Source organism: Saprolegnia diclina (genome assembly GCF_000281045.1).
Source record: "Saprolegnia diclina VS20 unplaced genomic scaffold supercont1.18, whole genome shotgun sequence".
NCBI lineage: Eukaryota > Oomycota > Saprolegniomycetes > Saprolegniales > Saprolegniaceae > Saprolegnia > Saprolegnia diclina.
This window is the reverse complement of record NW_008246085.1, coordinates 695,151-719,183: the sequence shown is the minus strand read 5'-3', so window position 1 is coordinate 719,183 and position 24,033 is coordinate 695,151. Positions and strand designations below refer to the sequence as shown.

Sequence of the window (24,033 nt, the reverse complement as noted above, 5' to 3'; positions counted from 1 at the left end):
GGACGGCTCACTTTTTTCGCGCCATCCGAGCAAGCATCTCCACCGTTCGCTCAACAATCTTGCAGGCATGATACGAGACCTGACGCCAAGCAATTGAGATGCTAGCTACTCGATGACCGGTCCCCTTGGCCTTGAATCTGCGCTTACAAACTCGCACACGATCACTGCAGCCTGAAATTTCAGCGATCACTGCAACCCCCGCGGTCTCATTGCTCAGCGAAGATTCCTGCGCGCGCATCTCGTCGGGAGTCCGCGGCCGTACTATATGGGTTCTTATTGCCTAAACCGGCGCAGCGGCGAGGCAGCACCAACGGGTGGCACTGAGTGCACGGGCCAATCCAACCCCTGCGACAGCAGTGTGGCGTCACCGGGTCTAGTCGAGTTAATATTCTTGGCGTGATTTAGTTAGTCGGTCCTTTGTGGCGTATATTTGGTCGGATGCTGGAGACTGCCACCACGCGCGCTAAAATTCCACCGCTCCTCGTCAAAGTCGCGCGATCCCTCGAAAAAGGCGGGGAAGCTTCGATTTTCGACTCTCCTCTCCGCATACAAACACCAAGTGAAAACGACGCACTCTCCACGTGAGGGTCGTGGCAGCTGGATCTCTTCTTCGATTTTTATTCCTCACATACAAAGTCCAAGGTATTATATTCGAACACTACAGTGAGTAACGCCCAAGCTGTCCCAACTTTTGGAATTTTTGCAGCACCGCGATTGTCGCTCATTTGGAAATTGGAGCATGGCGACAGACTCGCGGCTGCTGCAAGGGACGCCGATGCGGTCGGACGGCCACGCCGAGACCGAGTTCGTGCGCCTCGACAAGCCGTCGCGCCACCACGACTCGAACGCCGATGACCCACGCTACTCGTATGTCCCGCCAATGAAGGTCACGGAGCGCAACGCGGCCGCGGGTACGCCGCCGTCGTCATCGGCCAGCGGCGACAGCAACGTCATCTCGGTGCACGGCTACATGCACAAGCAGGGCAAGCGCGCGCTCAAGGGCCCGATCCACAAGAGCTGGCGCAAGCGCTACTTTGCGCTCGAGAAGGCCAAGATCTACTACTTCCAGAACGACGGCGACTGCCGCCGCTACTTCCAGACGCGCAATTCGGAGCTCGTGGTCGGCGCGATTGAGCTCAAGGACGCGCTCCAGCTGCGCCCGTCGGCGCGCTTGGATCTGCCCACCAAGGGTTTTGAGATCCACACCAAGCGCCGTCTCTGGGTACTCTGCCCCGAGACGGACGAGGAGTACCGCATGTGGTTCTCGGGCGTCGAAAGCAGCATCGTGCAGAACGGCGCCGGCAACGTCATCGAGCGTAGCCTTCCGAATGTGCGCAAGTACGTCATGAAGGGTCTTGCGACGTATCGCTCCCTCTATGTCCTCTTCCTCCTCGCCGGCCTCGTCGAAATTGCGGGTCTCGTCTTCTGGTTCGTCGTCGGTCTCCAGCCGTGCGACCAAGCGCGCTTGACCGTCGACTGCTCGACGATCCTGAGCCAGACCATGGACAAGCTGTACTGCCAGTCCAAGCCCTTCAACGGCGTCTTCACGCCGCCCAAGTGGTGGCTCCAGCTCGCTGGCGTCGAGACGGTCGCTTGCTTTGCGTCGCCGTCGATCCCACAGTGGGTCTCGTACTTTTGCCTCCTCGTCGCCGAACTCATCAGCTTTGTCCTCGGCGCGATCTACTACCTCGGCATGTGGAAGCCGGTCCGCCGTGGCGCGCACTACCTCGACGAGTTTGAGCCCAAGCTGCCGGACGAGCAGTGGCCGCGCGTCGACATCTTCATCTGCCACTACTCGGAGCCGGCCGACGAGACGATCGACACGCTCGCAGCGTGCATGAACATCCAGTACCCGCCGCACTTGCTCCAGATCTACATTCTGGACGACGGCTACTGCAAGACCAAGTTTACCAAGGGCAACCCGGTGCCGGACATTGAGCTCAACAAGGGCGTCATCGAAAAGGCCGGCGACCTCCGCCAAGAGATTGCGCAGTTCATGTACGACCGCGTGTGCGACCCGAACGAGGAGCTCGAGGTGTACGCGTGGCGCAAGCTGCACTCGTCGGCCAACCTTCCGTCGGCGTCGCGCCCGCGTGTCGTGCCCCGCATCGACTGCTCGCTCGGCTCGTTCCGCGACGACTACAAGTACAGCGGCCTCCCGCACGTCACGTTTGTCGGGCGCGTCAAGCCGCCGACGCACTACTCCAAGGCCGGCAACATCAACAACGCGTGCTACAACGAAGGTGCGATCGGCCGCTACTGCCTCATCCTCGACAACGACATGCAGCCGCACCCCAAGTTTCTGCTCGCGACGCTGCCCTTCTTCTTCGACTCGGAGGAGCGCTTGGGCAAGGTCAAGTACACGTGCTGCACGTCGGGCTGCAACAACATTGCGCGCATGTGCTGCGCGTCGTGCAAGATCGCCGGCGTCCCGGAGGAGCAGATGAGCTACTGCTCGCAGCAGTGCTTTGAGAACTCGATGCACACGGCGTCGGCGCTGCACCGCCGCCAGGTCAACGGCACGATGACGGAGAAGCACACGAAGGGCGAGAAGACGCTCAAGTGCGTCTCGTGCGGCAACAACGTCGACAAGTACGGCGTCTGCAAGAAGTGCAACACCGCCGAGAACCTCGAGGACGGGCTCACGGCCAACTCCAACTACTCGGACGAGGTCCGCGACAACGCGGTCGGCTTTGTACAAACGCCGCAGTACTTCCGCGACTGCGTCCAGTTCCAGATCGGTGACCCGCTCGGCCACCGCAACGCGACCTTCTACGACGCGATCCAGACGGGCCAGGACGGGTACGAGTGCGCGTCGTTCGCCGGTACGAACGCCATCTTCCGTCGCGAGGCGCTCGACTCGATCGGCGGGATCCAGTACGGGTCGCTCACGGAAGATTGCTACACGGGCATGCAGCTCTGCGGCATGGGCTGGAAGGGCCTCTACTTCCGCAAGGACTTTGAAGGCGAAATGTCGGAGCGCATCCGCCTCGCCGAAGGCCTCGTGCCCGACAACGTCGCGTCGTCGCTCGCGCAGCGCAAGCGCTGGGCGAAGGGCAACTTCCAGATCATGCTCATGAACAAGAAGAAGAACTACTTTGACCCGGACTGGCAGCGACCCGTGTGCCAAGTGCCGCCCAAGCCCAAGAAGCACGGCTTCATGCGCAAGGTGTTCTACATCAACTCGACGATTTACCCGATCGGGTCGATCTGCGCCGTCCTCTTCTACTACATCACGCTCTACTTCCTCTTCACGGGCTACGCGCCCATCTACATGGCCGGCCTCCGCCTCCTCTACGCGCTCGTGCCCAAGCTCCTCATCCAGGGCATGCTCTCGGCGATGAGCAACCGCACCGTCGAGAACAACGACGTCGTCCGGTCGCAGGAAGCGTGGTTCGCCTACGCGTTCACGCACACGTCGGCGGTCTTTGAGACGTTTTGGTGGAAGCTCACGGGCCGTGAGCCCACGTGGTTCGTCACGGGCAGCTCGTCCCGCGGGTCGACGACCGAGCTCCCGAACGTCGTCATGTTCTTCGCGCACGTCTTTGGCGTCATCTGGGCGCTCATCCGCTTCTTCGCCACGTACAACTCGCTCCAGACGTCGCACGGCGCGTCGCTCCTCGTGGCGTCCATGATGATGGGCATCTTCATCGCGTCCAAGCTCGGGCCCAGCGTGCGCATGTCGATCCAGGAGTACTTTGGGTGGAGCTACCACAGCCTCATGGACCAGGGCAACTTTATCGGGCAGTCGATGATCGCGTTTGGCCTCATCTTCATCACGCTCTGGGTCTACATTGAAAAGCCAAGCTCCAACCCGTTCTAAGATCTTATGCAATGCATGTCATTACACTAAAATACACTTTTTTTTATCGCGAACGGCAATTGGTGTGGCTCGCAAGACTGATGGTCCGCAAGAGTGGGACGGAGCGGGATCGGCGGCCGGGCCTCCTCCGAGACGCCGGCGTCGCAGGGGTGATCCGACGCCGCAAGCACAGGCCGGAGGCTGCATGCGCGCTGCCTGCTTTGAGGATCGCAACCTCTCGACCGTTGATATTGCATCGAGTTTTAGAGGTTCAATATCAACTCTCGCCATCGCACAGTTGCCGAAACAAGACGACCACGATGATGGCAGCAACTCTCGCATCGCGCCGGGCCCTCGGCGGCGCCGCCATGGCCCTCGGCATGGGCCTGGGCCTCCTGACGGCGTCGTCGCCCGCCGAGAGCAAGACGCTCACGACCAAGCGCTGGCACTTTTACCGCGGCAAGATGCACCCGGATATCGCCAAGTCGGTCAAGCTCTTCAAATGCGGCGAGACGCCGATCGCGGACGAGATCGCCGACTACTTGGGCGTCGAGCTGAGCCCAATGGCCGTCAATAAGTTTGCGGACGGCGAGACAAGCATCGCGGTCAACGCCAACGTGCGCGGCCAGAAGGTCTACATCGTCTGCTCGACGATCACGGTCGACCGCATCATGGAGCTGCTGCTCTCGATCGCTGCCATGCGTCGCGCGTCGGCCAAGACCATCGTCGCCGTCATCCCGTTCTACGGCTACGCACGCCAGGACATGATCAAAGGCCGCGAGCCGATTGCGGCGGCCGTACGAATCGTATCTCATGCAGGTATGTCTCACCTTCTTCTAGGACATTGCCCACATGCTCGAGGAGATGGGTGTCGACCACGTCGTGACGGTCGACCTCCACAGCGCGCAGATCGAAGGCTTCTTCAAGCCCACGATCCCCGTCGACAACCTTGGCGCGTCGCCGATTGGGTCCGTCTACTTTTCCGAGCGCCAGCTCGCGAATCCGTGCGTGATTGCGCCGCACGCGTCCGCCGTGCCCAAGTCGGTCATCTTCCGGGACATCCTCTCGCGCACCTACGACGACAGTACGACGCTCTGCCTGCCGCATGACCGTATCGCCATCTCGTAGGCCTGCCGATGGCCATTGTCGTCAAGAAGCACCACGTCGACCGGTCCAAGCCGGGCGAGGTCGTCGGCGACGTCAAGGGCAAGGACTGCATCGTCGTCGACAACCTCATCGACACAGGTACAAACTGTGTACCGTGAGCGAGCGGATACGATCTTATTCCTTAGGCTCGACCTTGATCGACGTGGCGAAGCTTCTCAAGAGCCAGGGTGCATCGTCTGTGAGTGCGTTCTGCGTCCACGGCCGGTACTCGTCGACGGTACTGCTGCTTGGATCGGAGGCATCGAGCCCATTCGGATCTTAGGCGGTCGAAGACGTGAACGCGTGCCCCGACCTCGACTTGCTCGTGACGACCAACACGATTCCCGAGTCGCTCGAAGCCGCCAAGTCGGACAAGATTGTGACGCTGAGCGTCGCGCCCTTCCTCGCCGAAGCTATCTCGTGCATCCACACGAAAGGCTCCATGTCGCAAAAGTTCTCGACGCGCTAAGCTGGTCCAACGACCCCTTCCACAGGTGTACCCTTCGTCCTGCATCACGACAGTGCACCGAGCACCTGGAGCCTGGAATCGACGCATGTGAGATCTTAGGGGTTGATGTATTAGTCGCGGGGCGTCGCCGTCTCGAAGGCGTGACCAATATGGTGGTCAGCGTTGGGCAGCTTGGAGTCACGGAATTGCTCGAGGATCTTCATCGCATCACATGAGCCGCTGATATCAAGGGTGTACGTACAGGTGAAATGAGATAGCAGGCCTCGCGCAGGTCCCGGGCGTCGCGCGAGCCGGTGAAGACGACCTTGCCGCTAGCTTATGCCTCAGAAAGGACGCAGGAAGACGATAGCACGTACCTGACAAAGATGAGAATGTGCACTTTTGGCCGTGGCATGCGGTAGATGAGCGCCGGGTACAGCTCGGGCTCGTACTGCGACGATGCATAACGAGAGGCCGTTGCATGCGAATCGTACCGTCGTGATGTCGGGGTGGGCGAGCGAGAGCTCTTCGAGGAGGATGCGGAAGTTGGCGTCGGCGCGGCCAATGACGTTCTCGAGGCGGAAGTGCATGAGGCCAACGTGGAACTTGAGGCTCTTGAGGATCTGCGTGCACTTTTGCGCCGCAGCCTTGAGCATGTCCTCGGTGCTGGCGCCCGTGACGACCAGCTGTATACGGCGCTAAATACATAGCGACGAAGATACGCGTGGCGTACCTTTCCGGACGGGAAGAGCATCGCCGACGCGCGCGGGTTCGTGAGCTTCAAGAGCACGCAGTTCTTCTTCGGGATGAGCTCGGCGCGCTTGCCCGTCTTGGCCACGACCTCCGAGAGCACAAACTTGTTCTCCAAGGAGCCGCTGCCCACCATGTTCCTACGCGCCACTTGCCGCATGAGCGCCTGCCCGCCTGCCCAGCGACAGGCCATGCACGTACACGATCGTGAGCTCCATGGTCGCTGCCGCAATTCGCCAACTAAATGGACGACCTCCCACACTGAATGCACTGTCAGGTATGTGTTTTTGCAGTGAGTAAAAAACTGTTCGATATATTTTATCTGGATAATGTATGTATAAAACACTTGTAGTAAACACACATAAGCAACACGTGAAGACGCAAGGCAAGCTTCAAATTTGATTGTGGGACCCATGCCGGCCGAGAGCGCGTTCGTCGATGCTGCAGCCTGTGGCGACCTGGACGAGGTCAAGGCCCTCCTGGCCTCGCCCGAGCTGACGGCCGAGATCATCAACAAGGTCGACAAGGACAGCAAGTCAGCCTTCCACTACGCGTGCCTCAACGACGACGCCAAGCTGCTCGCGATCTTGCTCGCCGACCCGCGCGTCGACGTGCGCCAGACGTCAAAGAACAACGACACGGGCATGCACATGGCCGCTCTCTACGCATCGCTGGAAGCCATTGCGCTCCTCCACGCCGATGGCCGCGTCGACATCAACGCCCAAAACGCGTACGGGGAGACGCCGCTGCACCTCTGCGCTGGTTCCGGCGACAAGAGCGCCGCCAAGACGGCCAACGTTCTTCTTGCCAACGGCGCGCGTCTCTCTGTGACGGACAAGTGGAACCGCGGCCCGAAGGACGTGAGCCACGATAACGCTGAGAACCCGATCGTCGCCACCTTCAACGAGTACCTCGCCGACCGGAGCCGCTGCTCCGAGGTCGAGTTCGAGAAAGTCCAAGCCATTAGCGCTGCGTACCGCGCCGAGACCATGCCACCGCCGCCGAGCGTAAACGACGTTACGAAGAAGGTGTCGATCTTTGGTCTTGGCGGCCTTGGCCAGGTCAAGCTCAAGAAGACAACGACAGTGCTCAAGACCATGTTCAAGGCCGACGAAGGCACGACGTTCTCGGGGCGCGTAACGACCAACTCGGACGACGAGCGCCGGCCGCTGAGCAAGCTCATCGACTTTCCCGGGGACCTCGAGGACATCCGCCTCCACCTCACGAAGACGACCCTTCTCAGTAAGGAAGGTGTCAACCCCGCCGGCGCCGACGCATACGGGCTCACGGCGCTGCACAAGTTTGCCTCCTGGAACAAGTCCGAGTACCTCGACGCGCTCATTCCATTCTTGACCAAGGACGAGCTCAACGTCGTGTGCCCCGAGGGCAAGACCGCGCTGCACTACGCCGTCGAGATGGCGAGTGCCGGCGCTGTCAAGACGCTCGTGGCCGCCGGCGCGGACGTCCACGCGGTCGACGGGAAAGGCCGCACCGTGGCCATGATCCTCGACCAAGCGACGTCGTCGGGCGTCATCGACCGCCTCCGGAATGCCCTTCAGCCCAACGCCTAGTGTCATCCTCGACCAAGTCGTAACGACAAGAGGCTTTTGTTGTATGAACATTTAATGCTTGGTGCAAGCTAAATGTCGACGCCCCCGCCGACGAGCGCGTTGAACGTCGGACGCGGTACCGCGCCGAGCTGCGCCGCAAGCTCGTGAATCTGCGCGCGCTTGTCGTCTGGGAGATCGTTCTCTCGCGCGCACTGCGCGGCTTTCCGGAGAAGCTGGCCGCCTTCGGTGTACTGACGGCTGTCCATGCACAGGCGCGCTGCATCCCGTGAGGCGACGCTCAGCCACGAGCAAGCATCGTACCGTAGTTGAACCAGATCCCACAGACCTCGGAGTCCATCTGGTCCTTCGCGAGCTCTCTCGTGCCCCGGTCCTTCTCGTAGACGTCCAGCGCCCGCTGGTAATACGTTGCGGCCCCCTGCACATCGCCCCTACCGGCAGACGCGTCAGCGTAATGCTGTCGCCAGACTGTGTACAGGTTGTGGCAGCACTCGGCGATGCGGTCGAGCGTTACCATGCGGTACATGCCCACGTGCTTGGCCGCGTGCTTGGCGTACGCCGCATGCGTCATCGCCTACGCGCGGTCGTCAATCGCAGGGCGCGCAGTCGCTGTACTTCGTGGTAGAACTTTTTGGCCAAGTCAAACTGCCCCGCCGCCTCGTACTGCGCGGCAATGGAGAAGGCCAGCTCGTACAGATGGGGCTCTAAATAGAGCGAGCTCACGAGCTGAGGCTGTAGCAAACGGCGTACCGCGGTCGCTCACGGAGCCTGCGATCGCGTACGCGCGCTGCGTGAGCTGGCGCGCTCGCTGTTTGTCGCCGCTTTCGGCCGCCGCCGTGGCCTCGGCCAAGATGTATTGCATCTGCCGCACGGGCGAGTTGTCACGGTAGGCGTAGGCAAAGACGACGGAGAGGCCTGTCGCGAGGAAGAGCGAGACGAGCTTGACCTCCTTCTTGAGCCACTCGTGGAAATCCGCGCGCAGCGCCTCGTAGGACTTGAACTGGCGCTGGTGCACGTGGCGGACCTGGTGCCAGCCGCTGCGGCGGAGCCCGACCAGCCCCACGGTCGTCGCTCGGGCCAGCATTTCGCTTCACTCGCCTTCTCCTGATTGGCCACGTAGAGACCCAACGCGATCCCGTTGCTTTGTAGAGCAACTCCCTCGTAACAACGCTGTACTTTCTCCTATTGTGCCCATAGAAACGCATTACAAATGTATGTATATCTCAAAGCAAGACATGTTGAACTGTTCTGAGAGAGTGCTCTGGTCCCAGCGGTTTTTAATAAATGCAGACTCTGTAATGGAGAGGGATGGGTTGAGGCTATACGCACGCAACTCGCGGCCCAACGTGGCGGCCATTGGCGCGGCGACTGTCTCTAGCGTGGCGCAGAATCCCGTGTAGGTGCTCGTTATATGCGACAACTGTGTCTTCAATCTGTCAGTACTACGCCTGCTCGCTTTGGCGCGCTGCAATTCGCGTCAAGTCGCGTGCGATTAGCCTCCCCTTCGGACGCTGGCGCTTACAAAACCGCAGAGTCAATAGTGGTTTCTAGGTAATAAAATAAAATGATTTAATTCCGAGGATATCACAAGCCACGACTTCATTCGGCGATCGAAACGACCATGGTCAAGAAGGTGGGCAAGTACGAGATCGGCAAGACGCTCGGCGAGGGTACCTTCGGCAAGTACGTACGATGGCCTCGCGGGCGAAGGCTCATGCTGCCACGTGCAGGGTCAAGTACGCCGTCAACACGGAGACCGACGAGCGCGTCGCCATCAAGGTGCTCGACAAGGACAAAATCCAAAAGCAGAACATGGGGGCGCAGATCAAGAAGGAGATCTCGATCATGAAGATGGTCCGCCACCGCCACGTCGTCGTGCTCAAGGAGGTCCTCGCCAGTCGCACCAAGGTCGACCGTCAGCAGCATCATGCGGTGGATCTCACGCGGGCGTAGATCTTCATTGTGCTCGAGCTCATCACGGGCGGCGAGCTCTTTGACAAGATTGTGAGCGAAGGCCGCTTCAACGAGGAGACAGCCCGGTTCTACTTTCACCAGCTCGTCAACGGCGTCGAGTACTGCCACTCGCAGGGCGTGTGCCATCGCGACCTCAAGCCCGGTATGATCCGCATCATCTGGTGGATCTCGTCCACTGACCACTTACATGTGCGGTAGAAAACCTCTTGCTTGATGAGAATGGGGATCTCAAGATCTCCGATTTCGGCTTGAGCGCGCTGTACGAAGGCGGTGGTGACGGCACGGACGGCTCGCGTGCGTCGCTTCTCCACACGACGTGCGGTACGCCCAACTACGTCGCACCCGAGGTGCTTGCGGACAAGGGCTACGACGGCCGCGCCGCCGACGTCTGGTCCATCGGCGTCATCTTGTACGTGCTCCTCGCGGGCTTCCTCCCGTTCGACGAGCCGACCATGTCGGCGCTCTTCCGGAAGATCCAAAAGGCCGAGTTCTCGTACCCGAGCTGGTTCTCGCCGCGCGTCAAGACGCTTCTCAACAAGATCCTCGTGCCGGATCCGGAGACGCGCGTGACCCTTCAGGACATCCAGCAGGACGAGTGGTACCTCGACGACACCAACAAGCTCGAGCGCGCGCCGGCCCACGGTGCGCCCGTCCTCCTCCTCATCCTAGCGTCCTTATCGGACTATTACAGGCGCGGTGCTCAACCACCTCGAGAGCGACGAACCGGTCGAGCGCTCCAAGCCGTCGATCGAAAAGTTCAAGCTCAAGCCGTCGCAGGCCGACTTGGACTCTGCGATTCAGGAGCACGCCGACATTGAGAGCACGCGCAAGAAGGAGGCCGGCCCCAAGATGATGAACGCGTTCGACCTCATCAACATGTGCGGTGGCATCGCGCTCAACCGCATGTTCCAGTCCTTTGACGACAAGCGCGTCAAGCGCAGCACGCAGTTCACGTCGACGCTCGACGCGTCGACGATCCTGACGAGCATCACGAACCACATGACGGCCATGGCCGGCTGCGAAGTGCACGCGGACTCGGCCAACTTTAAGCTCAAGGCGACACTCACGACGCCCAAGGGCGCGGTGGGCTGCACGGTGCAGATCTACGTGCTCGCCGACTCGCTCCACCTCGTCGAGATCCGGAGAGGCAAGGGCGACATCTTCGAGTACCACAAGTGGTACACGGCGCTCAGCGAACGCATGAAGGACCTCATCAACCCGACTGCCGCCTCGTAAGCAGCTGCTGCAGAGCGTCCTCTTGTCACGTGGACGATAAGACCTGGGATAACAACGCTGCTCATTGACGCTCGCGTCTCAACAGGTCGATGCCAATGGCTTTGATTACACGTCGACCTCGACGGGCTTTGTGGCTTGCAGCTGAACGAGCAGTTGCGTCATGGCCTCTTCCAAGCGGTCGATCTTGGCCTCGAGGCGCGCGACACTACTGTCTCTGTCGTCGACCGGTTGTAGATTTTCTGGCGCGCGTTGGACCTACTCACGTAGTTGGCACGGGTAAGCCGAGCGTACTACTACCTGCGCGAGCGTCTTGACGTCGCGGATCGCTCGGAGCGCGCGCGCCTCGGAGATACCGAGGTCCGCCGCCAACTCCTTCGCGCTCCATGCCGCCTTGGTCGTCATGAGCTTTGCGTGCAGCGCTGCCATCTTGTCGGCGCCAAACGCATGGCGCGCCACGACCGTCATTTCGGCGAGGACCGATCGGTTCGCCGCGGTCGTCTCGGTGACTTGGTCGTACGACTTGAGGACGATCGCGAGCATGAGGTTGAAGAGGACGAGGAAGAGCACGATGAGCGTGCTCCAGTAGTAGAAGAGCGCGACGTAGTAGTTGATGTCGGCGATCGAAGCAAAGTCAAACTGCCCGAACGAGAGGTTGATGACCGTCACGATCGCGTACCCGATCGTCGAGAACGCGCGGAGGCGCGCGCCAAAGAGGATGTGCCCCGCCGAGACAAAGCCCGCGACGCAGACTGCGTAGACGACGAAGAACGGACCAAAGAGACTCAGCGACCGCGCGAGCGTCGACGTGAGCACGTTCAGATTCGGGTGGAAGCGCATCGCGCTCAGAATCCTAGTGATATCCAAACATCCATACATCCATGCAACTTGATGGCGTGTACCGGGTGACGAGGAGCAGCATGACGACCATGGCGACGACACGGACGCTCGTCATGACCTGGCCCATGAGCTTGATGCGGCCCGTGAGCTGCGTGAGGTTGGCGCGCGCACTCGTCGCGTTCGTGCCGTGGTTGAAGCTTGCACCGCTGGCGCCGACCGCCGTGAGGAGGATCGTAAAGTCGCCGTCGTAAATGTACGAGCAGAGGATGGCCCAGAGCACGTAAAAGACGAGGATCGCAACGAGCGACGCCCACTCGATGACGTGCCAAAAGCCGACCAAATCACGCAGCCGGCGCTGGCGGCCTCGGCGCACCTCTGCGAAAAGCGTCCCGAGGAAGAAGAGACCGACGACGACGTCGAGCACGATGGGGCCAGCGCCATCGTACGGGTCGGTGGGGACAGCGACGATATCGCTCTCAAGGTGGATGGAGCCACCGAGGCCAAATGAGAGCGCGTACGTGACGATGTTCATAATCTTGAGCTCGCCGTCGTACGTCGCCAGCGTCATGTCGAGCTTGGTCGTAGCGAGGCTGAGCCACGAGCCGCTGGCTTGTTTGGCGGCCACGAGCGCCGCGGCCTCGGTCGCAGTCGTGCCTGCGTCGAGGTAAAAGTACTCGGTCACGACGTCCCCCACGTCGTGGCAGTGCGGGTAGATCGTCTGGAGCGGGCCCGAGCCCGTGCACGCGACAAGGTTCGCCGATGTCGTTTGAAACTCGACGGCCCCGAGGATTGAGTGGAAGAGCTGGATGCGCCGGAAGAACTCGGCGTTGGTGAGGTTCTTGCCGTTGTAGTCGGTCGTGACGAACGTTGTCGGGATGAACGTGTCGGTGAGCCACGAAAAGACGTCGCTTTGGCTGCCAATGTTGCCGTACTTCATCGTTGTTGCTGTCGTGATCGCGTCCTAGCCACTCGTATAGAGGCATGTGAAGCAGCACCGACATACCGTTCCGGTGGTCACCAAGGCCGAGTAGAGACCCGTCTCGGCGGGATACATCTTGTTGATTGGCACATGAGTCAGCGCCATGCCGCAAAACACGAGGAAGAACGCGATCGGGATCGGGAGGTAGCCAAAGTGGCGGCGCAGATGCTGCCGCGCCTGCAGCGCGCTGGCCGCCTCCTGCTCCGTCACGCTCGGCGCGTCCGTGGTAGCGGCCATGACGACAGCCGACCGCTTCTCGTCGCCCATGAGTTGCAATATGGTCATCGATCGCCCAGCAGCCTATTTTGGTTGCTCTATGTTTAGCCACGTCATCCGGATACGCGCGACTTGGCCTTTGATTCGGCAGGTATCCGGTTGAGCTCGGTTCCAAAGCGGCATGTGCCACGTCAGTCGCTTCATTCGGCACATGTCGTGGCAGCGTCCTGAAACGGCTTCCACTAAATTTACGCCAACTCGGGATGAGCCAGCGCCGCCAGCCGCTACCGGCCGTAAGAGCTTAGCACCTTGGCGACTGCACGTCTCACCTGCGACTAGAACGCTGGGAGGAAGCAGACGCCCAATGCCAACGAGTCCACGGCCCACTGCCTCAGCTTTGAGGCGCGGCCGACGACGCCCGAGTCGGTGCGCAAGTACCGCAAGTCGTACTTTGCCGAGCCTGGCACGCGCATCGTGCACTCGGGCCTCGTCGACGACATGAAGGCCCACGACATGAACAAAAAGTACGGCGTCACGACCAAAGACAGCGACCACGTCACGGTACATCTATCCTCACAACTGGTCCGAGACGATGTGTCTGCAGGACGTCATGCCGCCGAGGCTGCCGTCGGACCACGCGCTCATCACGCAGGCCAAGCTGGAGGCGGTGTACCAGAGCACCAAGCGCGAGCCGCTCGGCAAGTCGTACACGCGCGGCCACGTATACAACCAGTCGATCTTTGGGTCGCCGCCACCCGAGGTCATCGACACGACGAAGGAGCTCATCTACGCCACGCCCTTCAACGAGACGCCGGACGCAAAGGCGCTTTACAAGCGCAGCCACGGCGCGTCCGACCCCGGCGAGCAAAAGAACCGATCGTACCAGGTACCCTTTGAGCTCTCGCAGGCGCGCTTTGGCGCGCTGAAGGTCAAGGACGATGGCGGCGTCGCGTCTGCGCTCAACCCGGAGCTCGACGAGCACGTCTCCAAGCTCACGATCACGAGCAAGAACGTCGAGGACATGAAGTCGACGTTCGATCAGCTCGGCCGCCCGCGCAACCTCGGCTTTGCCAAGCCGATGGGCGAGAACAACGACCACATCTTTGGCGTCAAGCTGCCGAAAGACTTGGCGAGTGCGGGCGAGTGCATCCAAGGCAGCTACTCGTTCGAGGAGCAGCAGCCCGACGCCGACCTCGGGCGGCCCGTCAACCGCGGCTGGATGAACGCAACGGCCGACGACCGGGCGTTTGGCGTCCCGAGCATTCGGTCGGACGTGGCGCCGCCGCAGAAGCGGTCGCTGGCCGACGCCCAGGTATACGATGCATATTCTCTTCGATAGTACGACCAACCATATTGCTGGGCGGTAGAACTATGGCGACGACGTCATGGCGCAGGAGCTCTTGTATCCGCATGCGTACGCGGCGCTGGGTGCCAAGGACACGGAGTTTAGCCAGCCGCGGACCAAGCAGTACCTCGCCGACCTCTTTGGCCGCATCGGGTACAAGCTGCCGCCCGGCGTCGTCGACCGCCTCTTTGCTTCCGCGAGCCTCAAGTCGCCGCGCGGTGTCGGGATCCAGAGCTTCCGCGATGCGCTCAACGACTACCTCGACGAGACGGACGACAACAACCCGCGAAAGTAGCGTGTGGATAACGACCGATTAGCTGCTTTTCTGGAGGAGCGCGTCCATGCGCTTGTCGAGCGCGTCCATGTTGGCGGCGAAGACGGCGACGTTGGCCGCCAAGTTGGCTTCCATCTACGATACCGCGCAGGATATGGATGCCTCCTATGGATGTGAGAGGAACGTACGTTGCGAAGCAGGGCGGCGTCGGTCGAGAGCACGTCTTTGAGATGGTCGTGCGACGCCTCCAGCGTCTGCAGCCGCGTGCTAGGCAGTACCTTGTGCAGAGGAGTGACCCATATAAGGACAAGGCTACCTGAAGGTGCTGGCATCTTGGTGCAGCGCACGCAGCGATGTGAGCTTCTCGACGAGAGCAGGCAGCGCCGCCGCAGTCGCACTCACACTCTACACTCTCACATGAGCGCGTGCTAGGAGGAGGGTCGTGCCTGAAGCTTTTCGCGAATGACGTTGAGCTGAGAGCTCTCTTGGGCCGTGAGAATCGACTGCTGCACCGTACCATGCAAGTCTTGGAGCTTGCTCACCGCGGTGAGGTCGTGCAAGAGCGCCGAGACGCGCGATGAGATCGCGTCGAGCTCGGTTGGCTGCAGCAACGCCATGCGACCTTCAAGCTAGACACTAGGTTAGACCCGCTTGAGTAGAGTGGAGCGTACGTCGTTGATGGCGTGGAGCATCGAGTGCGACGCCGTTGGCCCGCCAACGGCCTTCTCGAGCTGCGCCAAGCGCTGCTCGATGGACGCCAGCTTCACGGTCGCATGCTTCTGTTCGCGGCTTTCCGGCAACGCGTAGACCTCGTACTAGGCACAGTGCGTCACACAAGAGAGGTACGAGACGTCACGTACGACGACGCCGTCGGAGGGCTGTTCGCCGGTCGCAGCTTGGTCGCGAAAAGCCTGCAAGTCCTTGAAGAGCTGCGTCGAGAGCTGCTGCTGCACGATGGATTGACTGCTCTGCGTCAGCGCGGACGTTGTACCAAGGTCCATTTGGCTCAGGTTTTGCTGCAATGCATGGAGCCCTTGCAGCATAGACGCGTACGACGGCGCGGTCGGGTCGTTCTGCGCCATGGTCTGCAAGAGGGCCAGATCGCCCTCGAGCTCGCCCATTTCCATCTGCAAGCGGTGGTAGCGCATGGCCGGCGTCTCGAGGTCTCCGCGGGGCACGACCTTGACCTCTTCCTTGGTCACCGACATGGACCGGCCAAGGAATGCGTGAAACGCATCCGCCGGGCGCACGCCATGGCGGTCGATCTCGTTGCTCTCGGAGGCGAGGTTGTCGTCCATGTGGGCATAGGCGTGGGCCACGGGCGCCACGGGGTAGACCTCTTCCTCCGGCGTCTCGTACACCTCGGTCTCTTCGAGCACACGTCGGGCGGCCATCGTCACTGTTGGCTTGATATTGGATCTGCCACGGGACCTCTTGGTTTGAGTATACTATATTAAAATACGGTATTTTATTAGACGGCCATTTGCCAAGCGCGATGGTCGGACCGCGCTCGTGCTGCGCATGGCGCCTCATGCTGCTCGTCCTGCGTAGAAGATCTTCCAGCGCTTCTCGTCGCAGCATGGCGACTTCATCCACGACATGAGCTTCGACTTCTACGGGAAGCGCCTGGCGACGTGCTCGTCCGACCGCAAGATCAAGGTCGCCCTGCCCTGCCTGCATACGGCCTCATCCGCGTCTGCGTAGATCTGGGAGAAGGACGCCCAGTGGCAGCTGCAGTACGAGTGGACGGCCCACCAAGCCAGCGTCTGGAAGGTCACGTGGGCCCACCCCGAGTACGGCCAGATCGTCGCGTCGTGCTCCTTTGACCGCACCGTCATCGTCTGGGAAGAGTCCATGGCCAAGCCGCCGTCCCAAGCATCCCTCATTGCTGCTGACGGTGCGCTGCGTCTCGACCTACGAGTACTCATGCTATCGGATGCAGGACAAGTGGCGGCGCAGTCACCAGCGTGGACGCTGCAGGCGCAGCTCACGGACGCGCGCGAGTCGGTCCACGACGTCAAGTTTGCCCCGCGCCACTTGGGCCTGCGTCTCGTACGCTGCTTCATAGTACGACTGTGATGATAAGGAGCTGAGGCGTGCGTAGGCGACCGCGTCGGCCGACGGCTACGTGCGCATGTACGAAGCGTCCAACCCGATGAACCTCTCCGAGTGGACGCTTCCGGTTTGCTTTCTCTTTGGACTTCAATGGCTCAGAGATCTACTTGCAGGAAATCTTCATGGCCGACGCCGAGGGCGCGACGTGTCTCTCGTGGAACTCGAACCGGTTCGACATGCCCATGATTCTCGTCGGCGGCAACTCGAACGTCGCCAAGGTCTGGGGCTTCACGACGGCGCGGCAGTGGCACGTGCTCGCCGAGCTCGTTGGACACAAGGACATCATCCACGACGTGTGCTGGGCGCCCAACCTCGGACGGTACGCGCGCGCCTCCTCATGCGCGGGCCAAATGACAGAGTTAGGTCGGGCCACTACCTCGCGACGGCGAGCAAGGACCGCACGATCCGCATCTGGCGCATGAAGCTCACGAGCAACCGCCAAGAGCTCAGCGAGATCAAGCCCGTCGCGATCCAAGACCACGGTAGTCGCTAGGCTGGTCTGTGGGATTTGACTTATTCGGAGCGCAGGGTCGTTCGAAGTCTGGCGGGTGCAGTGGAACGTCACGGGCACGATGCTGGCGTCGACGGGTGACGACGGAACCGTGCGCATGTGGCAGCAGGACCAGCAGCAGCAGTGGCAGTGTGTGAGCACGGTCAGCGGGGACATGTCGACCTAATACAACCGTGTACATGACCCAAGCATCCTCCTCGCCCATTCCCAAGCAGAGGTAGCGTCGTCTTTATGAGCCGCGCTGCTGAGAGTCCCATGCAATCATTACATCACCTCTGGCGGGGATAAAACGCGTCTTATTGGTCATTATATTAACCATTTTCAACCAATCGTGGCCGTGCAACATCGTCGCCTCGCCCGCCCGGCAGCTTCAGGCTGCCCAAATCGACCTGAAAAATGAAATCGCTCAGACTTGGGTCAGCGATAGAACGCGCTTTCGGGAGTTCGAAAAGCTACGTCAGGTCGACGTGCGAGTCGTACAGCGCGAGAAATCGAGTGAGCAACTATAGTTGGTGTATGCCATATGTAGCCACATATAACCATATTTAAACAAGAGAGTAGAAATAACAAAGCTATTGATTGACTAAAAGGTAACTTAGAGGGCGTCGATAAACACCCGACGAGTTTTCAGCGGCCGGCAGACGCTCGACTCGTGCACGCTACTGCAGCTGCGCTGCCACTGAACGAGGAGCTCCATCGCCGAAAGCTGTGGCGCGACGCGAATGAACTCGAGAAGCTGGGAGAGAACGAGCGGAGCCGGCGCGCTGCCGCGCCGCTTTCGTCGCGACTCGAGTCCGTTCGTAAACGCAGCGCCCTGGAGGTACGCAGCCACGAGGCTGCCGAGGGCTTGAAGATCACGGAGACGGTGCGCTGCCGCCTCGTCGCTGGTGCAGTTGGCGAGCACGATAGCCGAGCCAAAGTCGCAGAGCTTGTACGTCGCTTGTCCATGGCAGAGAACGTTGGAGGGCGCGATGTCGCCGTGCGCGATCCCGTGTGCATGCAGAAAGGAGATCGCGTCGAGGAGCTGCGTGAAGAGCAAAAGAAGCTGCTGGGCGCTGAGCGTCTTGTCGACAAGGCTGCCGTCCGCGCAGTGCTCGAGCACGAGGTGGTAATACCCAAAGTGCTCAAAGGTTTCAATAAACTGCACAATGTTGCCGTGGCCACCGGCGCGCCCGAGGTACTCGTACACCTCGAGCTCGCGCTCAAAGTCCTTGGTCGTCGGCACCCGCGCGCGCTGGAAGCTCACGTGTCCGAGCGTCGCGTTCACATCGAGGCGCTTGATCGCGACCGGGTTGTTGGCTGCAGCGCAGGCGAGCACCACGTCGCCGTAGACCGCCATCGAGAGTCGCTTCTGCACCACGTAGCTGTCCATGTTGGTGCCAATTGGGAAATGAACTGCTTCGTCCATGCTTCTGCCTCCTGCGATGGCGCCGCCAAAGATCGCCATGTCACACCAAGGGTACATAAGAGATGCATCTCTTACATGTATATACCCTTGGTCACACACTACTTTTTTCGCGGCGCCGAATCCGGTGACCGGATAACCTTATCCGGACGATCATACTGTCGCAGGGTCGTCGTCATCGTGGAGACCAGCGTTGTTGGATCTGCCTTCAGCGGCGACGTCGTTGTCCTCGTCGACAGCGTCGTGCTTCGTGTCCCACAACGTGCGACCACGCGCCAGCTTTCTCTGTCGACAAGAGACTTAAAGAAATCAAATCGAAAAATCCGTCGCTTCGTATATCTCGCCTTGGACAAAGCGGGGAGACGACAGGATACCACCGCGTCGTTAAGAGTGTATATTGTTATAGAGATGTAGCTCTAGCAATCCAGTTGGATCTTGTGCAACCTCGACTGATTGTGGCGCTGCTCCTCGGAGGAGCAAAGGCAATGTGGGAAACCAGAGGCCTTTAGTGGTGCACGAGTCGAGTCCACTGGCGCCTCCGAGAGGCAACCACGTAGCAAATGCATCTTGCCAAGAACTCGTCATTGAACTACAAGTGGGAATAGTTGAGCATGTCTAGTTCGCAATTCTAGTTCAGGTCACAGCAATGATTTTGTTTGATTGGCAACCGATTGCGTTGCATTCCGGATAATGTTCGACCGGATACGCTGGCCAGGCCAGCCAATCGCCGCATCAATCGAGAATGGAGTGGGTCGCCCAAGTCGAAGCTGCGTACGGGCTCTGCCAGAAGCGCCAGGTCTCGTCTGACGATGACCTCGCGCTGCTCGCCCTCGGCCTCGTCTCGTCCATGGCCTCAGGTAATGCATTGCACCTGCCTGCAGAAGCTCATGCGCTGGATAGGCCATCTCGCGGCCAAGTGCGCCGACGCGTCGCTGCTCGCGATCCTCCTGCCGGTCGCCGACCGCATCCAGGACGCCAACTACATGCGCTTCGCGTGCGCAGTCATGGAGCAGAGCCTCGAGCTGCTGCACGAAGAGTCGCCCGCAGCCGTGCTCGGCGTGCTGGAGCCGCTCGTGCAGACGATCTGCGTGCCGCTGCTGACGAGCGATGCGACGCCCGCGGTTGTCGTCGACCCGGTGCTGCGTCTCTTGCTCTACGCGCTCGGACTGCCGTCGTCGTCCTCGGCGCCGTGGATCGGGCACCTCGAAGGCACGCTGCTCAGCAGCTTTGCAGAGACCGGCGGCGTCGACGTCGCGTGGCTTGGGCCCGTCGTCGAGATTCTCTTTCAGCGCCGGCTCGTCTCGAGTGGCTTTGTCCGGAGCATCGTCGACGTCTGCAAGACGATCTTGTGCCAAGGCGACTACGCGGTATTTGTATCAATCTTTCAATGTATCTGCTCAATCGATTGCGTAGCACTTTCGCCAAGCCGTGTTTGGCTGCATCGTGCCGCAGATTCTGTCGTACGACGACGGCGCCAGCGCTACGCTGCTCACGGAGCACATCTTCGCCTCTCACGACCGCATGCAGCTCCACGATGTGCTCTTGATCCTCTGCCAAGTCGCGCCGAGCGCCCCGCGCATCACGGCCGCGCCCGCCTTCCACACCATCGTACGTTCGTCCCACGAGCGTAAACGTGGTGACAGCGATGACGCTAGGTGCGTCACGGTATGGACCGCAACGACATGATGGTGCGCAAGATGGCGCTGCACTTGTTGCACGTGAGCCTCGCCGCCGAATCACAGCGCGTGCATGCGTCGTGGACCGAGTTTGTCCAGTGCTTCGAAGTCGTCCACTTCCACCAGGAGCAACACCTCCTCGAGCAGGTCTGGCCGCGCATCACAGCGCTCCTCACGTCGTCGCTCGTCGCGGCCGCTGCGTTCGACGACCTCTTCGCGCACCCGCTGCCGTTCGAGTGGTTCCAAAGCATCTTGAACCGGTGCTGGCAGCACGACAACCCGGTCGTGCGCCGGCTCACGCTGGTCGAGAGCATGAAGGCGGTCGTAAACGCCGACGCGCTCCAGGGGACGCTCGCCCCCAGCGCTGTCGAGTTTCTCACTCGAGACCTCCTCCTCGCGCTCAACGACCCGTTCCTGTACAAGCACGACAAGTACCAAGTCAAGGCGACGGCGATTTCGTTCCTGGCGGCCTTTCTCACGGTACACTTCAGCGGTCCACTGCAATATGAGATTATTATTGAGTAGCACGCGACGACGACGTCGCAGCTCTCGCCGCTCGCGTACGTCACCGCCGTTCAGAGCGCGATCTTTGGCGACGACGTGCGCGGCAACTCGCCCGACGCGCTCCTCGCGATGCTCTCGGCGTTCCAGCACCTCGACAGTCGCTTGCGAATCGACGCGCCGACGTGGTCGATCCTGCGCTACATGGTGCAAGCCCACGTGCTCCAGTCGTTCCCGCACTCGATGAAGGTGCTACTGCCCCTTTTGCAGCACATGCTGCTGGCGCTGACGCCGTCGCTGCCCCTCGACGTCCTCCTCCGCGTCCTCGCGCTCTTCCCCACGAACCACCTTGCCGCGCACCGGACCGAGTTTGGCGCGTATCTCCGCCCGTACGCGCCGCTAATCGACGCGGCGTTCGCGTCGTACTTGGCCCACGAGACGGCGGCGCCGTCGCCCGGGTACCTCGCGCGGCTGTATTTGCTTGCGCCCCTGTCCCTCAACTGGGCGGCGACCAAGGACGACGTGCTGCACTTGAGCGCGCTCTTCCGCGCCTTGCACGAGGTGTCGCCGCAGACACTCGTGACGGAGAGTCTCTTGGCAGCGTTTACGCCGGGGCTCGCGCAGCTGAGCCAATGGCTAACGTCGCCGACTGAGACGAACGACGTCGAGCTCAACGAGCAAATGAGCGTCGTGTACTTGGTCGCGCACCTCGCCTTGCACCGCATGCTGGCGACCGGCAACTGCGATTTTGCGTTGCAGCTCAACGACGTCCTCGCGACCGGTCTGACGTGCACTTCGCCCAAGACGCAAGCGCTGGGCCTCTCGGCGCTGGAGCTCGTCGCGTCCGAAGGCATGTTGCTCGACTCGATGGCGGTGTTTGACCCGATGACGCTCGTGCCGACCTTGCTGCGACTGACGCCGGCGCGCGGCAGCTTTGTGCACGTGAGCGTCAAGGCCAAGTTTGGCATCCTCGCATCCGTGCTCGAAACCTGCTGGGCGCTCGAGACGTCGCTGCTCCGCGAGACGCTCAACGTCGTCCTCGACGGTCTCTCGACGGCCGGGAGCGACCCGAGCATCCTCGAGGCCATGGCGCGCGTCCTCGGCCGCGTGCTGCCCTACACCGTTTGTAGCATTAGTGACGCCGAGGTTTGTCGCGTCGGAGACGACCTTCCTCATACCGTGCTTGTAGGAACGGGATCTCCAGATCGACGTGGTCTTTGCCCAGGTGTGGGCCGCCTACATGGACAGCCGCAAGCCCGACGGGCTCTCGTACGCAGTTGTTCAGTGTCTCTTTCAGCCGCGCCTCGTGACGCTCGCCGAGGTAGAGAGGCCTCGTTGGCGACCCAGTCCTCATATGCCACGCTTAGCCGTCGACGACGCTCAAGGAGTGGTTCCACAAGTGGGCGTCGTGGGCCGAGACGGGGAAGCGTCCGAACGTCATGTACCACCTCGCGACGACCCTCTGCGGCATCTGGCGGCAGTACCCCCAGAGCGCCACCTCGTACCTTGACGAGCTCGTGCGCCTTCTCTTGTACAAGGAGCCGTCCGTCGACGAAAAAGAACGGTGCGCACTTGATACTGTCTTGATATTTTGTTGACAAACGAGTAGGATGATTTATCTGGACGAGTCGGCGCCGCTCAAGACCAAGTTTGTGCGGTTTGTGGCGCTGGCGTTCGTGGAGGACGCGCCGAACGAGTGCGCGCCCATCATGGACGCGCTCATCGAGAAGCTCCTCAATTTGCAGCGAACACCGGCCTTTGCCAAGCCGCAGATGATCAACAGCGACGGCTTTGGGAAGCAGCTGCGCAGCTGGCAGGCGCTCTGCATCCTCTCGCGCTACCTCCGCGCCGACACGATTCAAGCGGTGCACGAGCAGCTCTGGCGCGGCGCGTTCCTGAACCACAATTTGCCGCAGATCCGGTACTACGTCGAGATCTTCTGCATGCGCGTCTGCGTGCTCTTCCCGGCCTCGTCGTTTCCGTACGTGCACGCGCTTCTGAGTGACATGCACCTCATGCCGCAGCTCTCGGCGTCGACGCTCCTCATTGCGGGCTCGGTGCTCCGGTGGCTGCCGGTTGAGGCGAGTCCGGAGCTGCATTTGAAAACACTGCAGCTCATGGCGCCGTGGCTCAACTCGGCGCACGGCCACACGCGCACGATCGTTCAGTTTGTCATGACGTCGCTCCTGCCGTACTTCCTCGCGCACCCGACGCTGTCGCCGGAGGTCTCGTTTCTCGAAGCGACCTTGCGCTTCCTGAGCACCAACAAGGAGTGCAAGCGCATGTTCCGGCGCCAAACCGCGCAAATGGCGAGCTTCTTACCCGAGAAGGAGTGCGTCCTCGAAGGCCTCCTCGACCACCCGCTCAACGAGTTTGACGAGATCGTCCCCGTCTCGGTGCTCTGCCAGATCAAGGAAACGCTCTCGGCCGCATACGCGCAGTTCCTTCATGAAGACAAGGCCCACGGCGGGCAGTACCAGACCAACGTCGCCGAGGCCAAGCGGCTCGCGACGGCGCCAACGACCGAGCTGGCCAAGGAGGCGTCGGCCAGCAGCGGCATTGTGCAGCGCAAGATCGATCCGCATGCGACCGGCTTCCTCGAAGACATGCTCGCCATGTACCAGAGCGAGAACATGCGCGAGAAGCAGGTGAACGCGCGCCGCGCCCGCCGGCAGTCGGTACGTCTTCTATCGCATCGCAGCTCATCGTATTCCAGGTGGTGGTTTGTGCGAGCCTTGTTGACAAGCTCCCGAACGTCGCCGGCCTCGCCCGCACGTGCGAGATCTTCAACGCGTCCAAGCTCCTCGTTCCCAACATGGCCATGACCCAAGACATTGTGTTTCGGCAGATCAGCGTCACGGCCGACAAGTGGGTGCCCATGGAAGAGGTCAAGCCCGACATGGTACGTCCTTCGCGACGACTTTGCATGCGACTAGAGAGATGTAGGTGCGCGCGTACTGCCGCCGCATGCAGCGCGAAGGCTACACGATCGTCGCGCTCGAGCAGACGAGCAGCAGCGAGAGCCTCACGACGTACCAGTTCCCGGACAAGGTCGTCATCGTCCTCGGCAACGAAAAGGAAGGGATCCCGGTCGAGATCCTCGACGCGGTCGACCACTGCGTCGAGATCCCGCAGCTCGGCGTCATTCGGTCGCTCAACGTGCACGTGAGCGGTGCCATCTTGCTCTGGGGCTACACGCAGCAGCAGCTCGCGAAGGCATAGACGTTGAGCATGCCATTGTACTTTAAGA

The 24,033-nt window shown here is 61.1% G+C and overlaps 12 protein-coding genes across 12 annotated transcripts; 7 read left to right on the top strand and 5 right to left on the bottom strand.

Annotated features, from left to right (window-relative positions):
- Positions 1 to 709: 709 nt before the first annotated feature.
- Positions 710 to 3,882, top strand: SDRG_06789 (hypothetical protein). The gene has a single exon (XM_008612592.1). It carries the CDS (start codon positions 740 to 742, stop codon positions 3,821 to 3,823), a length of 3,084 nt encoding a protein of 1,027 aa, XP_008610814.1. The 5' UTR covers positions 710 to 739; the 3' UTR covers positions 3,824 to 3,882.
- Positions 3,883 to 3,926: 44 nt separating this feature from the next.
- SDRG_06788 (hypothetical protein) lies at positions 3,927 to 5,516 on the top strand. The gene is made up of 5 exons (XM_008612591.1): positions 3,927 to 4,599; positions 4,643 to 4,886; positions 4,931 to 5,047; positions 5,095 to 5,186; positions 5,232 to 5,516. Exons 1-5 carry the CDS (start codon positions 4,123 to 4,125, stop codon positions 5,415 to 5,417), a joined length of 1,116 nt encoding a protein of 371 aa, XP_008610813.1. The 5' UTR covers positions 3,927 to 4,122; the 3' UTR covers positions 5,418 to 5,516.
- On the bottom strand, positions 5,484 to 6,415 carry SDRG_06787 (hypothetical protein). The gene is made up of 6 exons (XM_008612590.1): positions 6,348 to 6,415; positions 6,130 to 6,286; positions 5,891 to 6,082; positions 5,774 to 5,847; positions 5,659 to 5,728; positions 5,484 to 5,614 (listed from the first exon to the last, which is right to left on the bottom strand). Exons 1-6 carry the CDS (start codon positions 6,362 to 6,364, stop codon positions 5,528 to 5,530), a joined length of 597 nt encoding a protein of 198 aa, XP_008610812.1. The 5' UTR covers positions 6,365 to 6,415; the 3' UTR covers positions 5,484 to 5,527.
- A 144-nt stretch (positions 6,416 to 6,559) lies between these two features.
- Positions 6,560 to 7,717, top strand: SDRG_06786 (hypothetical protein; the record flags this gene model as incomplete). Its single annotated transcript, XM_008612589.1, has 1 exon — positions 6,560 to 7,717. The coding sequence occupies one exon, from the start codon at positions 6,560 to 6,562 to the stop codon at positions 7,715 to 7,717; it is 1,158 nt and encodes a 385-aa protein (XP_008610811.1).
- On the bottom strand, positions 7,718 to 8,883 carry SDRG_06785 (hypothetical protein). The gene is made up of 5 exons (XM_008612588.1): positions 8,465 to 8,883; positions 8,330 to 8,418; positions 8,191 to 8,288; positions 8,018 to 8,145; positions 7,718 to 7,973 (listed from the first exon to the last, which is right to left on the bottom strand). The coding sequence occupies exons 1-5, from the start codon at positions 8,796 to 8,798 to the stop codon at positions 7,786 to 7,788; spliced, it is 837 nt and encodes a 278-aa protein (XP_008610810.1). The 5' UTR covers positions 8,799 to 8,883; the 3' UTR covers positions 7,718 to 7,785.
- Positions 8,884 to 9,311: 428 nt separating this feature from the next.
- Positions 9,312 to 11,023, top strand: SDRG_06784 (CAMK/CAMKL/AMPK protein kinase). The gene is made up of 5 exons (XM_008612587.1): positions 9,312 to 9,397; positions 9,445 to 9,622; positions 9,668 to 9,830; positions 9,887 to 10,330; positions 10,380 to 11,023. Exons 1-5 carry the CDS (start codon positions 9,336 to 9,338, stop codon positions 10,922 to 10,924), a joined length of 1,392 nt encoding a protein of 463 aa, XP_008610809.1. The 5' UTR covers positions 9,312 to 9,335; the 3' UTR covers positions 10,925 to 11,023.
- On the bottom strand, positions 10,969 to 13,007 carry SDRG_06783 (hypothetical protein; the record flags this gene model as incomplete). The annotated part of the gene is made up of 4 exons (XM_008612586.1): positions 10,969 to 11,179; positions 11,222 to 11,774; positions 11,824 to 12,722; positions 12,765 to 13,007. The coding sequence occupies 4 exons, from the start codon at positions 13,005 to 13,007 to the stop codon at positions 11,030 to 11,032; spliced, it is 1,845 nt and encodes a 614-aa protein (XP_008610808.1). The 3' UTR covers positions 10,969 to 11,029.
- A 212-nt stretch (positions 13,008 to 13,219) lies between these two features.
- Positions 13,220 to 14,596, top strand: SDRG_06782 (hypothetical protein; the record flags this gene model as incomplete). Its single annotated transcript, XM_008612585.1, has 4 exons — positions 13,220 to 13,249; positions 13,296 to 13,517; positions 13,561 to 14,268; positions 14,324 to 14,596. The coding sequence occupies 4 exons, from the start codon at positions 13,220 to 13,222 to the stop codon at positions 14,594 to 14,596; spliced, it is 1,233 nt and encodes a 410-aa protein (XP_008610807.1).
- Positions 14,573 to 15,999, bottom strand: SDRG_06781 (hypothetical protein). The gene is made up of 6 exons (XM_008612584.1): positions 15,436 to 15,999; positions 15,247 to 15,390; positions 15,022 to 15,204; positions 14,892 to 14,980; positions 14,764 to 14,842; positions 14,573 to 14,710 (listed from the first exon to the last, which is right to left on the bottom strand). The coding sequence occupies exons 1-6, from the start codon at positions 15,967 to 15,969 to the stop codon at positions 14,615 to 14,617; spliced, it is 1,125 nt and encodes a 374-aa protein (XP_008610806.1). The 5' UTR covers positions 15,970 to 15,999; the 3' UTR covers positions 14,573 to 14,614.
- A 42-nt stretch (positions 16,000 to 16,041) lies between these two features.
- Positions 16,042 to 17,508, top strand: SDRG_06780 (hypothetical protein). The gene is made up of 8 exons (XM_008612583.1): positions 16,042 to 16,073; positions 16,127 to 16,234; positions 16,280 to 16,472; positions 16,518 to 16,627; positions 16,680 to 16,757; positions 16,804 to 17,009; positions 17,054 to 17,172; positions 17,219 to 17,508. Exons 1-8 carry the CDS (start codon positions 16,071 to 16,073, stop codon positions 17,365 to 17,367), a joined length of 966 nt encoding a protein of 321 aa, XP_008610805.1. The 5' UTR covers positions 16,042 to 16,070; the 3' UTR covers positions 17,368 to 17,508.
- A 223-nt stretch (positions 17,509 to 17,731) lies between these two features.
- On the bottom strand, positions 17,732 to 18,609 carry SDRG_06779 (serine/threonine protein kinase; the record flags this gene model as incomplete). The annotated part of the gene is made up of 1 exon (XM_008612582.1): positions 17,732 to 18,609. One exon carries the CDS (start codon positions 18,607 to 18,609, stop codon positions 17,797 to 17,799), a length of 813 nt encoding a protein of 270 aa, XP_008610804.1. The 3' UTR covers positions 17,732 to 17,796.
- A 739-nt stretch (positions 18,610 to 19,348) lies between these two features.
- SDRG_06778 (hypothetical protein) lies at positions 19,349 to 24,005 on the top strand (the record flags this gene model as incomplete). Its single annotated transcript, XM_008612581.1, has 10 exons — positions 19,349 to 19,463; positions 19,507 to 19,973; positions 20,020 to 20,214; positions 20,262 to 20,762; positions 20,808 to 21,929; positions 21,973 to 22,104; positions 22,151 to 22,347; positions 22,393 to 23,461; positions 23,500 to 23,685; positions 23,730 to 24,005. The coding sequence occupies 10 exons, from the start codon at positions 19,349 to 19,351 to the stop codon at positions 24,003 to 24,005; spliced, it is 4,260 nt and encodes a 1,419-aa protein (XP_008610803.1).
- Between the last annotated feature and the right edge of the window lie 28 nt (positions 24,006 to 24,033).